A 16,881-nucleotide genomic window follows, 5' to 3' on the forward strand; every position below is an offset into this window, starting at 1 on the left:
TTCGTAGTGTCTGTGGACTATGATTTACGCTTAAGTCTGTCAAGCAGAAATTACAATAAGAAGCATTTTAGATCTGCATTTACAAAACGCAGCAAGATATTTGTTCTATGCGTTATCTTTTTGTTGTTGTGAAAAACACCGAATTCTGCGTTAATGCAACCCCAATCTTCCAAGGGTGTTATTTTAGTAGGGAAATATTGCTTTAGGAATGAACATGCAGTCAATTGTTTTAAATATTAAGAATTCTCACTCTTTGAACCCATTCAAATCGCCTAGGCACATTGTGTTTAAAATATATTTTGGTCTCTGGCTACCTCCCCAATATAATCCAGACAATCTCAATGAGAGCATTATCGAACACCATCACTAATTGAAAGGGGTGTTTTCTCCCTCCACTCTCCTGTGCAGGACATGCTGTCTGCCCAGAGGAACCACGCGGTGCGCATCAAGAAGCTGCCCAAAGGCACTGTGTCCTTCCATACCCAGTCTGAGCAGCGCTTTGTGGGCGTGGTGGAGAAGGAGACCACGGCAGCCATCACCAACAACAAGAGCGCAAGCCCCAGCAAGGCCAAAGAGAAGGTACAAGAGCACCCAGGGCAGCACTAGAAAGCCCACAGCAACATTGTCAACTTTTGTCCCTTTTTTGTTTTTTGTCTTTATTCCCTGCCTGATCTTTCTTTTACATTTATTTCCCCGTTTCCCTCGCCTCCTAGTCACACACACACACACACACACACACACACACACACTTCCCATTGTGTTCATGCATTTTTCAGACCACAGATTTTTGATGACCCCTCTTTAGTTCTAATTCTCCTCTTTGCTTTCTCCTTTCACCCTTTCCCCCTCATGCTCCTTCTTTCCATTAGAAAAAAGACAAGGTAGGCGTTCTGTCTTTGCATGATGCCATCACCCTGATCAATGCTTTATTTATGCCAATACGCCCATTCTATTGAATTGTTTTCCTACAGGGTGGACACAAACTGAGGCACAGTACTAACCACTGGTTTTGGGATAAGTCTCCTCAAATTGACTAGATATAACATTGATTTTCAAGAGTTTTTACATGGCTACTGTGAGAAGCTCCCCTAGTTACCTTAAATTCACAATGTTTCGTTTTTTACTTGCGCTTTTTCATATTTCGGCAGACATGCATAGTTGACATGTACGCTCAAATAGATAGATAGTCTGAATGTGTATATTTATCTTATTTCTCAAGGATATAGTAGAAAAGGTTAGTGGTGTGGTCTATGTCCTGCTAAATGTGCTCCTCGCCCAAGAGTTGGCAGCATGGTTTCAGTCCACTAATTAACCTCTAAATCAATTCCTCTGTAAAAACACTTAACTTATAAAGTCATGATATTTGTTTTACTAGTTCCTAAGGAGATAGGACATTTAACACTGTTTGTACAAAGGTGTTGATTTCAAACAGATAAGGCTAATGCTAACCAAATACTACCAAGGGTGCTATGGCATGTGTGCCAGTCATCTGCACAATTAGCTTTTTAAGGACATTTAACACTGTTTGTACAAAGGTGTTGATTTCTAACAGATAAGGCTAATGCTAACCGGGTGCTTTGGCATGTGTGCCAGTCATCTGCACAATTAGCTTTTTAACCTCTTACATCTAGACGTTCCGCTAGCGGAACACCTGCTCCAATATCCAATGATGGGCGTGGCGCGAAATACAAACTCCTCTAAAATCCGAAAACTTCAATTTTTCAAACATATGACTATTTTACAGCATTTTAAAGACGAGACTCTTGTTAATCTAACCACACTGTCCGATTTCAAAAAGGCTTTACAGCGAAAGCAAAACATTAGATTATGTCAGCAGAGTACCCAGCCAGAAATAATCAGACACCCATTTTTCAAGCTAGCATATAATGTCACAAAAAACAAAACCACAGCTAAATGCAGCACTAACCTTTGATGATCTTCATCAGATGACAACCCTAGGACATTATGTTATACAATGCATGTTTTGTTCAATCAAGTTTATATTTATATCAAAAACCAGCTTTTTTTTACATTGGCATGTGACGTTCAGAACTAGCATACCCCCCGCAAACTTCCGGTGAATTTACTAAATTACTCACGATAAACGTTCACAAAAAACATAACAATTTATTTTAAGAATTATAGATACAGAACTCCTCTGCACTCTATGTCCGATTTTAAAATAGCTTTTCGGTGAAAGCACATTTTGCAATATTCTGAGTAGATAGCCCAGCCATCACGGCTAGCTATTTAGACACCCACCAAGTATAGCCCTGACCAAACTCCGATTTACTATTAGAAAAGTTTGATTACCTTTGGTGTTCTTCGTCAGAATGCACTCCCAGGACTGCTACGTCAATAACAAATGTTGGTTTGGTTCAAAATAATCCATTGTTATATCCAAATAGCGGCGTTTTGTTCGTGCGTTCAAGACACTATCCGAAGTGTAAATAAGGGTCATGAGCATGGCGCATTTCGTGACAAAAGATTTCTAAATATTCCATTACCGTACTTCGAAGCATGTCAACCGCTGTTTAAAATACATTTTTATGCCATTTTTCTAGTAAAAAAGCGATAATATTCCGACCGGGAAAGCGTGCATACGTACAAAGAGAGAAAATAAAAGCATGGGATCCCCTCGTGCACGAGCCTGAGTTTCATAGTACTGTGACTGGCCACTATCCAAACGCGCTACTTTTTTTCAGCCAGAGCCTGCAAAGCCACGATTCAGCTTTTTGCCGCCTTCTGAGATCCCATGGGAGCCGTAGGAAGTGTCACGTAACAGCAGAAATCCCCTGTAATGGATAGAGATAATCAAGAAGGGCAAGAAATGGTCAGACAGGGTACTTCCTGTACAGAATCTTCTCAGGTTTTGGCCTGCCAAATGAGTTCTGTTATACTCACAGACACCATTCAAACAGTTTTAGAAACTTTGGAGTGCTTTCTATCCAAAGCTAATAATTATATGCATATTCTAGTTTCTGGGCAGGAGTAATAATCAGATTAAATCGGGTAAGTTTTTTTTATCCGGCCGTGAAAATACTGCCCCCTAGCCATAACAGGTTAACCTGTTAGGGCTAGGGGGCAGTATTTACACGGCCGGATAAAAAAACGTACCCAATTTAATCTGGTTACTACTCCTACCCAGTAACTAGAATATGCATATAATTATTGGCTTTGGATAGAAAACACCCTAAAGTTTCTAAAACTGTTTGAATGGTGTCTGTGAGTATAACAGAACTCATATGGCAGGCAAAAACCTGAGAAGATTCCTTAAAGGAAGTGCCCTCTCTGACAAGATCTTGTTGTTCTTGTCTCTGTTTATTGAAGACTGAGGATCTTTGCTGTAACGTGACACTTCCTACGGCTCCCATAGGCTCTCAGAGCCCGGGAAAAAGCTGATTGATGCCATTCCAGCCCCAGGCTGAAACACATTTGCGCTTTTGGCAAGTGGCCGATAAGAGGATAATGGGCTTAGGCGCGTGCACGAGTCGATCCTGTGCTTTATTTTCTGTCGTCTATTTACCTAAACGCAGATTCCTGGTCGGAATATTATCGCTTTTTTACGAGAAAAATGGCATAAATTGATTTTAAACAGCGGTTGACATGCTTCGAAGTACGGTAATGGAATATTTAAAAAAAAAAGTCGTCACGAAATGCGCCGTGCTCGTAACCCTTATTTACCATTCGGATAGTGTCTTGAGCGCGCAAACAAAACGCCGCTGTTTGAACATAACTATGGATTATTTGGGACCAAACCAACATTTGTTATTGAAGTAGAAGTCCTGGGAGTGCATTCTGACGAAGAACACCAAAGGTAATCAAACTTTTCTAATAGTAAATCGGAGTTTGGTGAAGGCTAAACTTGCTGGGTGTCTAAATAGCTAGCCCTGTGATGCCGGGCTATCTACTTAGAATATTGCAAAATGTGCTTTCACCAAAAAGCTATTTTAAAATCGGACATATCGAGTGCATATAGGAGTTCTGTATCTATAATTCTTAAAATAATTTATGCTTTTTGTGAACGTTTATCGTGAGTAATTTAGTAAATTGTTAGTAAATTCGCCGGAAGTTTGCGGGGGGGTATGCTAGTTCGGAACGTCACATGCTAATGTAAAAAGCTGGTTTTTGCTATAAATATGAACTTGATTGAACAAAACATGCATGTATTGTATAACATAATGTCCTAGGTGTGTCATCTGATGAAGATCATCAAAGGTTAGTGCTGCATTTAGCTGTCTTCTGGGTTTTTGTGACATTATATGCTAGCTTGAAAAATGGGTGTCTGATTATTTCTGGCTGGGTACTCTGCTGACATAATCTAATGTTTTGCTTTCGTTGTGAAGCCTTTTTGAAATCGGACAGTGTGGTTAGATTAACGAGAGTCTTGTCTTTAAAATGCTGTAAAATAGTCATATGTTTGAGAAATTGAAGTAATAGCATTTCTAAGGTATTTGAATAACGCGCCACAGGATTCCACTGGCTGTTACGTAGGTGGGACGATTTGGTGCCACCTACCCTAGAGAGGTTAAGGACTTGGTACTACCGTTCATCTGATATACTCCAAAGCTTATATCAAAGATGCATTCCTCCCTTCCTCTGAAGGGATCACTGATCTGCACTGGCTTGGATTAATTATTATAATATTTTTTCCCCCCCTAACCATTGTCATGACGTTGCCCTCTTTGGGTACAGCGAGCACAGTTAAACCCTCCCCGCTCTGCACCAGGCCTTTTCTATGCACCATCCCCCTACCTACCTCCCCCTACCCAGGCTGCTGTGGTCAGAAGGCGGTCGTAAATTCCAAAGGGAATGTCCTGCCTCACAGGCCACAGTTTTGAGACAGAATGGTTTCATAGAGAGACAAAGGAATTCTTTCACCTCACCGGACGGAGGAACCGAACGACATTTATGTTCTGGAGAAGGTATAAAATATTGGTGAAGAATCCAGCTACGAACTGGTCTGCTTGGTACAATTTTGTGAAACTCATTAGAGACAATATGGCCATATTACCATACTAAGGTTTATATACTAGCCTCAGCAATGAGACTTACATCTAATGGTTGTATAAAATGAAGGAATAAGGATAAAGCTATTTGGAGTATGTTGAGATGCTATGTACTTATGTTAATGTGAAATAATTGTATGTCTGTTCAAAGCTTAACTAAGTCATCGGTACACCCCCAGGGACACAGTCAGGACAAGGCGTCATGTGACAGCCTTTTCTACGTTCAGTATATAAGCTCCACCCAGGGTTTCTTTCTTTAGACCAGGCCTCCACTCCATTACGAGTTGGCCAATAGGTTTGACCATGCATCCCTCTACTGAACTTTAACCATACCACGTGGTTAAACTATTAGACTATCGATACCGACAGAATAATAACAAGTCTTTGATATTAAGTACTAGTCTGCAGCTAGAAATTTGGTATCCTTGAACGCGAAGACCGACAAAACATCCATTCTATAACGACGTTAGTGAATGTCGCTTTGAAAGATCCATTCTAACCGAGAGAGAGAGGACGAAACTCTCCAACAAAGATCACGATAACACACTGCGCGTAAATATATATATTGATTGCAATTGTTTCCGAATGAGTGAGCGTTCATGTGCAAAGGATTAGCATATCAATTGTTAATATTTGTCAACTCTTGTGCCTCCTCAGCTCCCCTTTATCACCCTTTGTTTAACAAGCCGACATGCCGGTTTAGCCCACTAGGGCACATTCCCCTACCATTGCTTTGTAACGATACCTACTGTTTTGTATGCTTTCTGTGAATTACTTAGTTTAGTAAATAAATGATTTTAAGACAATTGATGTAGAGATGACTTAGTGAAGACTGTGTTCGTGCAGATAACAACAATTTACGACATTTGGAATGAGACTGACGCGAGGTAAAAATAAGTAATTAAATCAGAAGACTTATAGGTCAGATGTTATGATATCTGGAAAGTTATATTAGGAAAATTATAACTTTGTAATCTGAATATTTTCCTTGGTGCCCTGACCTTATAGTTAATTACAGTTACACGATTAATCAGTTAATCGCGTAATAATAGAGTTATTTGATAAAAATAAGTCTTCGGTTTTAATGATGCCCAAAAACACGACACCATTTACTTTCACCTATCCAGACTGTTCAGATCAGTAATACAAAAAATTGACAGGAAGGGTGCCTTTTCCTCTCTGGAAGTATTTTAACATTTCCCAATGCTCAGAACCACAGTAGGGTCCTCCAAGTTACATCAAGGTGCTACAGTTCAATGCCTGAGTTTTGGAGAGAAGAGCATTTCCCAACCTTTGACTGGAACTGCCAGTCTAATCAGTTTGCTGGTGTGTCCTCCTGTAGGAAGCAGAAGAGGGAGTGATTTCTTATGAGGACTGTGGAGTGAAGCTGACTGTGTCGTACCATGTCAAAGATCTGGAGGGAGCTGCCCAGCCACAGGCAGGAGACAAGGTACTGAAAACCAGTTTACAAGTTAAACCAGTAAAACAAATCAACACTGGCTCAAATATGCTTTGTCGAAATGGCAACGTACCAACCCCAAAAATACATCCTGCAGTTGGGTGTTTCTATTTGGTGTAAATCCAACTTTGTCTTCAAGGTGGAGTTCTCCATCAATGAGGTAAAGAGGACGGGCCAGCAGAGTGCGGTCACGATTAAGATCCTCAACCGCACAGTCAACACCAAAAGGCTGCTGGGATACATCGCCACCCTGAAAGACAACTTTGGGTTCATTGAGACGGCCAATCACGATCAAGAGATCTTCTTTCACTACAGGTACAACTATTCAACACAGGCAAGCTACAGTGTAAAATATGTTGGTTGTTGGCACATTAGATGTGTCTAAAAAAGGAGGTCCCAAGTTTTTCATACTGCCTGTATCTCTCTGTACCAGTGAGCTGTGTGGAGACATGGAGAACCTGGAGCTGGGTGACACTGTGGAATACACCCTGTCCAAGGGCAAAGGAAACAAAGTCAGCGCTGAGAAGGTTACGAAGGTAGCAGCAGGTAGGCAAGACAATGCTCTAATAATTTGTTTGATTTTGCGCTACAGTCCGCTCTATGGTGAAGCATTTATATATTAGTCATCAGTGTCTATGCTAATGGTGTGCTGGTATTGCAGTGAATAGTGTGGGGCAGGATGTTGGTGAGGCGGTGATGCTGGGGAAGGTGGTGCGCCCTCTGCGTAGTGTGGACCCGTCGCAGACAGAGTACCAGGGGCTCATCGAGCACTCAGAGGAAGGCGAGTCACCACTGGCAGTGGAGGGTTATGTCCATCAATTCAGTGTTTTTACTCCTGCACATACTCTACAATAACCAAATGGCTAAATTGACCATTCCTCTTCTCCCACTTTGTCCCTCTAACTATTCAGAGGGCACGAAGGGCCAGAATTACCCCTTTGGCATCATGGGCATGACAAACAAGGCAGACTGTCTGCAGAAAGGAGAGCTGGTGAAGTTCCAGCTGTGCACAGTGGCCCAGACAGGACAGAAGATGGCTTGCAACGTTGTCCCCCAACGCAAAGCCTTAGTGGAGTGCGTCAAGGACCAGGTATCTGATCATGCTTGTTGAAAAGGGTGCAGGCAGACATGATTTAATTGCCTTTCAAAATAATACTTTATAGATGTATTTTTCAAGTTTGCTAAGGAAACCTAACATGAAGAAATAAGGACATATACGTTGTTTTTGAACTTTCTTGGTGTGGCTACCCATGTTGAGTGCTATGCCTATTTAGTCTGTAATATCTTGTCTCCCCAGTTTGGTTTCATCACATATGAAGTTGGTGAGAGTAAGAAGCTGTTTTTCCATGTCAAAGAGGTGCAGGATGGCTTGGAGCTCCAGACTGGGGATGAGGTGGAGTTCTCAGTCATTCTCAACCAACGCACAGGGAAATGTAGTGCCTGCAATGTGCGCAGAGTCAGGTAAAGACTGCCGGGGGGTATACAAGTACCCATGAAGTGGGCTAAAATGTTTTGATTCATTTGTTCCCCCCCCCCCCTCAATCGATACACAATACCCGATAATGACAAAGCAAAAACAGGGTTTGAAATTTTTGCAAATGTATAAAAAACTGAAATCGCATAAGTATTCAGACCCTTTACTCAGTACTTTGTTGAAGCACTTTTGGCAGAGATTACAGCCTTGAATCTTCTTGTGTATGACATTACAAGCTTGGCAGACCTGTATTTGGGGAGTTTCTCCCATTTATTCTCTGCAGAACTTCTCAAGCTCTGTCAGGCTGTATGGGGAGCGTTGCTGCACAGCTATTTTCAGGTCTCTCCAGAGATGTTTGATCGGGTTCAAGTCCGGGCTCAGGCTGTGCCACTCAAGGACATTGAGACTTGTCCGAAGCCTCTCCTGCGTTGTCTTGGCTGTGTGCTTAGGGTCATTGTTCTGTTGGAAGGTGAATCTTCGCCCCAATCTGAGGTCCTGAGCAGGTTTTCATCAAGGATCTCTCTGTGCTTTCCTCCGTTCGTCTTTGCCTCGATCCTGACTAGTCCTACTCCCTGCTGCTGAAAAACATCCCCACAGAATGATGCAGCTAACACATGCTTCACCGTAAGGATGGTGCCAGGTTTCCTCTAGACGTGACGATTGGCATTCAGGCCAAAGAGTTAAATCTTGGTTTCATCAGAACAGAGAATCTTGTTTCTCATGTTCTGAGAGTCTTTAGGTGCCTTTTGACAAACTCCAAGAGTGCTGTCATGTGCCTTTTACTGAGGAGTGGCTTCCATCTGGCCACTACCATAAAAGGCTGATTGGTGGAGTGCTGCAGAGATGGTTGTTCTTCTGGAAGGTTCTCCCATCTCCACAGAGGAACTCTAGAGCTCGGTCAGTGACCATCGGGTTCTTGGTCACCCCCCTTACCAAGGCCCTTCTCCCCTGATTGCTCAGTTTGACCTGGCAGCCTGCTAGGAAGAGTCTTGGTGGTTCCTAACTTCTTCCATTTAAGAATAATGGAGGCCACTGTGTTCTTGGGGACCTTCAGTGTTGCAGAAATGTTTTGGTACCCTTCCCCAGATCTGTGCCTCGACACAATCCTGTATCAGAGCTCTACGGACAATTCCTTAAACCTCATGCCTTAGTTTTTGCTTTGACATGCACTGTCAATTCTGGGACCTTATATAGACTGGTGTGTGCCTTTCCAAATCATGTCCAATCAATTACATTTACCACAGGTAGACTTCAATCAAGTTGTAGAAACAGCTCAAGGATGATCAATGGAAACAGGATGCACCTGACCTCAATTTCGAGTCTCATAGCAAAGTGTCCGGATACTTATGTAAATAAGATATTTCTGTTTTTAATTTTTTATAAATTTGCAAACATTTCTAAAAAACTGTTTTCACTTTGTCATTATGGGCTATTGTGTGTATACTTAGGGTGGAAAAAAACTTAGTCAATTTTAGAAAAAGGCTTGTAAGGTAAGTGGGGAAAAAGTTAAGTTGTCTTAATACTTTCCGAAGGCACTGTAAATAAGTTAAATTTAATCTCTAGCCACCAGATTTACTATTCATGTCTCATTTATGACCCAGTTATCCTAAACCTAGACGGTATATTGTTGGTTAAAAGGCATCATGTTTCTCTACCCCTACAGTGAAGGGCCTAAACCGGTGGCAACCCCCCGTCCCGATCGTTTGGTCAACCGGCTCAAGAGCATCACCCTGGATGACGCTAGTGCCCCCCGCCTAGTCATTGTGAGACAGCCCCGTGGCCCTGACAACTCAAAGGTACACACATTTGGTAGCAAAATGCTGTATAATAGGTTCTGATTTATATTTAAGGTGTGTTAAGCGTGTTGCTTATAATGACCGGTCTTTGTTTTGTACCTAGGGCTTCAACGTGGAGCGGAAGACTCGTCAACCGGGTGTAATTGACTGAACAGTGTATACCCCACCACATCTGTAATAGGTGGGCCCAGATTTAGAAATGCAATCCCAGAATGGAGGACAACAATGTAAAGGGAATTTTGCTGTCTTGCAGAAACATGCTCATACACACATACATACTCTTGACAGGCACACAGAAATAAGCATGTGTAACACCTCTCCCTGTTCCATCACCTGCAATGGAACCCTCTCATTCCATTTGTTCCCTGCCACCCACATATGATGTACTTGATACGGTTTCATACTGCAGTAAACATTGCAGGTTTCTCTTCTGAGTGTGTGTGTGTGATTGTTGTGCATAAGGTGTTTTAGAAATGGTAGAGGTTACAGAGGATTTGTTTTAAAGGGTTTCTGCTCCCCTTAAAATCAGAGTGCTGGTTGTGTGGCATTGTCTTGTCCTCATCTTTGCTGAATCTGCTTAAATGTCTGGAATTCTGCACCTGCAACATGTTGTGTATGTGGATATGTGTGAGTGTGGGCATGTATTAGAGCTCACCTGCTTCTTCCATTTGTTCTCCCTCATTTAAGGAAACTAAATGATTCTCATTTGCCAATGGTTTCCACTATGCTTTCCTACAAAATGCATAAAGCAAAGTTCCCTTCATAAGGAGGATCCTGTTTTTCGTGTGTGTGGGGGCTAAAACATGGAGGCTATTTCTCTGCTCGGTTTTTTGAGCAGTTTTGAAACACTTTATCCAAGAGCTGGAGTGAAAGCATGGTGTTGTGATGTATGTGAATGTTTAAGTGACTATGATTAGGATTTACATTGACAAATCTGGAGCATTTCGATACCTTTTCAGTATTCACACGCTCCATAAGCAATTTCCCCAGGTGCAGAATTCCTAATGGCATCTTATATCCAGCAGTTATTTTATACAATGTATTCTTTTTTTTGCACATTTCTCTTTTTTTGTTCCATTGAATCTCTATCTGCTAATGAATAAAATAAAAATAAAGTAAAAATAAGGTGCCTAAAAACTACAAAGAAAACAAAAAAATTAGATGTATCCTCTGTCCCCAGCCAACCGCCAAAATATTAAGAACAATCTTGGGATGGCTTTTTTTTTCTAGTAGAAATAATACTGGTCTGCATCCCAAATACCTGTGGGTGGAAATATACTGTATGTAATGTGTGCTTTTTTTCTTAGTGAAAGATTAAAACATCACAATATAACAAAAATACATTTTACTTAAGTAAAAGATGGGGGGAAAGTTAAAGTATTAGAATTAATCTTAAGGATCAGGATATTGATTTATTGTGCTTTAGTGGCATTGGTGGGTCATCTGTTGTGCCTGAATGCACATATGGGAGTTAGTCTAAATGAATTTAAACTGGCGATCACTGGCTTCCTCCTGAACTGCACAGAGGCTCTCCTATGTACTTTTGTTAATGGTCTTGAATGAAACAATTGAATTAAAGTTTTATGAAAATTACATCTGGCGTTTGTCTTTATTTAAAGAAAATCAAGGCAGTTTAATCTTTACTTCTTAATATATAGTTTGTAGAATGTATTTTACTCAATGGCAGTAAGATACTTATTTAAAATGTTTTCTTTGTATAGGCTTGACAATGTCATTTTCTTTTGGCAGTGCAGCAAAAAGGAAATGCTGTCCTAACCTCTTTTCAAACCAAGGTGCCTGAAAAGTGGAACAAACCTGAAGATTTAAAAAATATTAAGCAACTCGTGGTAGGACAAATTTAGCCTTTTTATTTTAACAGCCACAGAACAGTCGGTACAGAAATGTAAAACTGCAAACAAATCATGTATTTATTATGGATCCCCATGGCAGCAGCTACTCCTGGGGTCCAGCAAAACCAAGGCAGTTTATACAATTGTAAAAACATTACAATACATTCACAGATTTCACAACACACTGTTTGCCCTCAGGCCCCTACTCCACTAACACATCTACAGTACAAAATCCATGTGTACGTGTGTGTATTTTATTGTGTGTATGCATGTCTGTGCCTATGTTTGTTGCTTCACAGTCCTCGCTGAACACTAAGCCTAAATTGTGTTTGGTTTTTACAGATAAGTTTCTGTTTTTCCTCTACTTCTTTTCAAACTCTGGTGCTGTCCAGATGTATCATTATTTCAGAGAGATGCACAACCCTTGGTTGTGTTTCTGGATTTGGACTCTGAGCTTCAGACCAGCATGTCCACCAGTCCCTAAGCTGACTTGGCCCTGAGGGCCGCAATTCCTTGATCTGGTTTGGAAGAACTACAGCATGAGGATGACTGGAGTCCACTCTGGGCGCAAACTTCCTGTCAGTATTTACCACACTGACTGTAAGAGATCTTGATTGATTCAGTGCCTCATTGAGCCTTGTCCACCCTGCAGCAGCAGGAGATGTGGCATCTTGGCTTGGAACATTCACTTGCTCCTCTTGAACAGTTCTCCTGTCCCTTGAAGAATCAAGACCTTGCATTTTGCGTTTGTACTCTTCCAACTTGGCCTTACACTCCACAGCTTTCACCTTCATCTCCAGGAACTGTTCCTGCAAGTCTTTCTCATATCCCTCTTCAGCCTTCAGCTCATTCTTCCAAAATTCCAGGTGCTCTGCCTCCTCCACTATTTTTTGCTGGGCTTCTTGGTAAGCTTGCCTGGCCTTTCGTTGCTCCTCCAGCTCATGAATTTGGCTATCCGTGCAGGTTATTTGGACCTGCAGCTCTTTCAGACTAGCCTGTTGGATAGCAACTAGTGCTCTTAACTTCCTTTTCTCATCAACCATCTTAAGGGCACTGGTTAGATTCTGCTGGCCCTCAGTTTTTATCTTTGCCATGCTAACCTCTGGGTGTTTCTTAACATGTTGGATATCATTACCTTCATCAGAATTGCAAATGTTACTTTTCTCTCTGTACCTGCCCTGGTCGCGCATGCAGCAGGAGATTTGCTGGTGCTCAGTGGACTTAGCACTCTTTTCTCTAAATTTGCTCTGCAAAACCCCAGGAGTGGAGGGATCCTTGGCAACAGTGACCGAAACGTTCAGGGAACAACCATCCCTTTTAACAGTGTCCATCCTGCTACCCTTTTCGCGGCCTGATTGGTTCACTGCACCCCTTCCTATGCTCTCCAGCCATCCCCAAGCCTCCTCCATTAGGGTCAGGGACTTTCTTTTGGGCCTTTTTGGTTCTTCCGGTCGCTGTTCGGCTTGTTGCCGCAAGCATGATAAGGGAGGTAGGCTTTGACGGTGTAAACTAAGCCCACCGCTAACCCTTTGTACTTTGCCCCCAGCTTCTGCTCTCCTAAGCTGAGGGCCAGCCTCGCATCTGCCGCCTTTCCCTCTGCTAGGCCCTTCCCAGAGGGATGGCCCATTGTGCAGCAGGGTGAGCTGGATCTCCCTGGCCTGCTGGCCGTACTTCTCAAGAGACTCCAGAAGCCGTTCATTAGGCGTCACATTCCGCTCAAACTCTTTGAATTTCTCCTGAAGTGTGTAGCGCCCAGGACGACCTAAGCAGAGGAAGATAATTGGGATGAATTTATTACCTGAAAAGATTGATTTGTATTAGAAATCAAGTAAAGTACACAGTGAAATGAGACCCTAAAATGTAAATGCCGCCAGATGTGTACTCACCAAGGGATTGAGCCAAAGCTATGACTACTTCCTGGCATGTGGTTTTCTCAGTAACTCCACAGACAACACGTGGGACTCCCTCCACTGATACCTTAACCTCCATTCTTATTCTGTATTCAGAAAATTAAGGGATGAGAACAAAATGAAGCGTTAGTGTAGGTGCTGATATCTCTAGGAAAGAGCCTCCGTTACTGTACACACAGGGGAAGTGGTGGAGACAGACTAATGACGGTCATTACCATTCTCTGTAAATAGTTTCTCTGTTCACTGTCTTGGCCAGTTTTGTGTCTTGAGGGCAGTCAAAATTACATATTTGTAAGTTGAATGCAATCATCGAGTTGGAATTTATAGTATTTTCAAATAATGCCTAATGATACTCAAGGATGTAAACAAACAATTCATATATTGAGGGTAAAACTTAATAGTTGTATAAAATGTTATCAAAGGCATTAATGAACAAAGCATCCAGTTGCCAGCAAAATTCACCTATTTGGCGTCAAAAGTAGATGGTTTGAAGTTGGACATTTGCTCAAGATAATTGTAATAATCGGTTAGTTCCGATGCCAGAATATCACATGCATAGACTGTGAATAAAGTTCGCTACCTACCTCTTAGATCCGATGCTGGGAGCCGTCCACTATGCTGAAGGCACAATGCTCTGAAAGGGATGGAAACGGTCTTGTGAGGAGCATCGTGGAGTGGGTAAGGCCAATTTGAAGTCCCTTGGGTAACTACTACTGCAGGGAAGTTTATTATCCCACTCCTCTCAAAAAAAGATTGAGGGCTGATCTGTGTGAAAATGGCACAGATTAGACTCGGAAGGTTTATCACTAGGTTTGCTATAATTATGCTTAAAATGGCATTTTGTTTGTCTCTTACGATACTTGAATACAATGGATAAATTGACAACTTTGTATGCATTGTATTATTTATTTTCAAAATGGCATTGTTGCGTCAAGAAAAATAAATCATCTTATTTGGGTATAAATTAAAATCCAAGCTGACAAACTCTTAGCTACTTAGTTTGTTTGAGCTAACCAAATACTATCAACATTGGTTCCCTTGCATCAGTAAACTGTCAGATATTTTTGGCTCTGGGTGTTTTTGTGTATCTTTCTGACAGGAAGGGGATCCCTATCGGAACGGAATATATAAACATTCTGGTAAACTGTCCAAAGCTCCAGTACGCTAAGTTCTAGAGCATTCCACAACTGTTAAATGATTTGCCTTCGATTGGCCAAATACTTTCGGGTTTTAAGTCGAACAGTACAGTAATCCCTCATTAGCTACTGACCCTTGTTCATCATGAATCGACAGCAAAATGCTTGTAAATGTACTTACACATCACCCCTGACAAGTTATCCAAACTAGTGCTCTGATTAGATGTTGTAGGGAATGGATATTCTTAAATAAATGTTGTTACTGCCAATAACACCTTCAACTGAATAGGATGCTCATACCATAGAAATAGAATCAATAGAACAGGCTTGGAACCTCTAACCCTGGCAATTTTACTGGTAAACTCATGGGGTACACTCGCAATGGCTGTCTGGAATTGTGATGCAATCATTTCCATGGTAATGTAGATTGTTCATTGAAATGATGCTAAGAAATGTGGCTCATGCAATGGAATGTATTTTTTTGTAATGTTGAGTTGATTCAACAAATCACAGCACAGATTGATGGGTACAATTCCTGCTTTTACTTCCTGCTTTGCTCCTATGTGTACACTCCCAATGGCCGCCAGTCCACCTATTATGTCATATTTGACTTGAATGGGGACACACACTCTATCCATTCTATTTCTATGGCTCACACTGTACAAATGAAGCTTGAACTGAAAATATGGTGTTGGATACAGCCTTCCCTGTAGCTCAGTTGGTAGAGCATGGTGTTTGCAATGCCAGGGTTGTGGGTTCGATTCCCACGGGGGGCCAGCACAGAAAAAAAAATGTATGGAATGTATGAAATTGTATGAAATGTATGCATTCACTGCTGTAAGTCGCTCTGGATAAGAGCGTCTGCTAAATGACTAAAATGTAAATGTAAATGGATATCTAAGCTCGGTCACCCCACAAGGGGGAGCAAAGGTTTTGTAATTTTTCCACTCAAATTCTTAGTCTCAATAGCTAACAGATAAGTCGTTTGTATACCAAATAAAAATGGGTAGTTTACATTGTGTCTAGCGCACATTCTAATTCACTCCTGTGCCAAAACTATTCGGACTGAGGTTGTATATTATTTTAAGTAGGCGACATGTGCTTTTGTTTTGGATAGTTTTGGGACAGGAGTGAATTAGGCTAGAATGTGCACTAGACTAGATACATAATGTAAACTGCTGGAGTAAAAGAAGTGGAACACCTGTTGTCAAACTTTTCTTCAGCCTGCCAGTCCCTCCTCCCTAGACGGGTTAATGTTAGGAGAAATGTGAGAGTTGAAAATTAGAACCCTTCCCATTCTGCAACGCAAACCACATGTCCAGCTGCTCCCAGCCTCATAGCTTAATGGTGAGCTACAGACCAGGACAGACAAGGAGGACAGATAGTCATGTTTGTTCATGTGTGTTTGTTTGCACTTGGTTGCTTGAGTCTAAGTGGTGTCTAAACTGAAATCAGTAGTGTTAAGTAGAAGATTAGAGGACTGTATTTCATGTAAATTAATTAAATCTAACCTAAATTAAGACTACTTCTTGATATCAATTGTTCAGTTTTTTGGGAAGTTGGTTGTTCAGTTGGATTTGTTTGGAGCATTGTTCATAACAAATTCTGACAGTTGTGATTTGTTGCTTAGAAGTGAGATGGTAAACTTAACTCCAGAATATTGAGGTGCAAAACTATGGGCCCTCTATATAAGATATGCAATAGACTAATTGGTACTATTCTCCCATAATGATGTATGTTGGGCTAGTGTGGCTCTTTAGTGCTATAGCTTAAACATTTTATGGGAAATTGTGAAATACATTTTTTCAGGACTTGTCTCATTTTGGACATAATATTTCCAGGAAACCTTTGTTCATGAGGCTGTGCTCTGTTGAATGTGCTTATTTTTGCAATGTCATTCCATATTCCTTTGATAATTAGAAATTCATTTGTGTATATCATCCATGATTCATGATAATGACAATACAATGTACAGTACAGTTTTATATGTAGGCCGTCATTGTAAATAAGAATTTGTTCTTAACTGACTTGCCTAGTTAAATAAAGGTTCAATAAAAATAAAATAAATAAATATCACTTTGCCAATAATGTGGAAAGAGCTCATGTGTATCGTTATTTCTAATCTGCTTCAAGATGACCAGTTGGGGCCAGGAATCAGTCCTGAGGGAAACTGCTGTGCCAATGTCCACCACTGCCCACCTCCCTCCTCTCTACCCAATGTCCCCCACTGCCCACCTCCCTCCTCTC

General features: G+C 41.3%; 2 protein-coding genes across 16 annotated transcripts in view; one reads left to right on the top strand and one right to left on the bottom strand.

Moving 5' to 3' along the window:
- LOC115168221 (cold shock domain-containing protein E1) overlaps nucleotides 1-11,331 on the top strand; it is a 39,147-nt gene extending 27,816 nt beyond the window's left edge. For 10 of the 15 annotated variants that reach the window (XM_029723278.1, XM_029723281.1, XM_029723282.1 and 7 more), the window contains 10 exons: nucleotides 409-579; nucleotides 870-881; nucleotides 6,352-6,459; nucleotides 6,608-6,783; nucleotides 6,902-7,014; nucleotides 7,130-7,249; nucleotides 7,380-7,558; nucleotides 7,766-7,929; nucleotides 9,606-9,738; nucleotides 9,842-11,331. In XM_029723278.1, the coding sequence (XP_029579138.1) occupies nucleotides 409-579; nucleotides 870-881; nucleotides 6,352-6,459; nucleotides 6,608-6,783; nucleotides 6,902-7,014; nucleotides 7,130-7,249; nucleotides 7,380-7,558; nucleotides 7,766-7,929; nucleotides 9,606-9,738; nucleotides 9,842-9,889 (1,224 nt within the window). In that variant the 3' untranslated portion in view covers nucleotides 9,890-11,331. The remainder of the gene's footprint in view (nucleotides 1-408; nucleotides 580-869; nucleotides 882-6,351; nucleotides 6,460-6,607; nucleotides 6,784-6,901; nucleotides 7,015-7,129; nucleotides 7,250-7,379; nucleotides 7,559-7,765; nucleotides 7,930-9,605; nucleotides 9,739-9,841) is intronic. The other 5 variants (XM_029723279.1, XM_029723283.1, XM_029723287.1 and 2 more) reach the window with 1 other exon arrangement.
- Nucleotides 11,332-11,786: 455 nt separating this feature from the next.
- rassf11 (Ras association domain family member 11) lies at nucleotides 11,787-14,607 on the bottom strand. The gene is made up of 3 exons (XM_029723294.1): nucleotides 14,083-14,607; nucleotides 13,475-13,584; nucleotides 11,787-13,350 (listed from the first exon to the last, which is right to left on the bottom strand). Exons 2-3 carry the CDS (start codon nucleotides 13,575-13,577, stop codon nucleotides 11,960-11,962), a joined length of 1,494 nt encoding a protein of 497 aa, XP_029579154.1. The 5' UTR covers nucleotides 13,578-13,584; nucleotides 14,083-14,607; the 3' UTR covers nucleotides 11,787-11,959.
- Between the last annotated feature and the right edge of the window lie 2,274 nt (nucleotides 14,608-16,881).

The sequence above is a fragment of the Salmo trutta genome, chromosome 30 (assembly GCF_901001165.1).
Source record: "Salmo trutta chromosome 30, fSalTru1.1, whole genome shotgun sequence".
In the NCBI taxonomy this organism is placed as follows: domain Eukaryota; kingdom Metazoa; phylum Chordata; class Actinopteri; order Salmoniformes; family Salmonidae; genus Salmo; species Salmo trutta.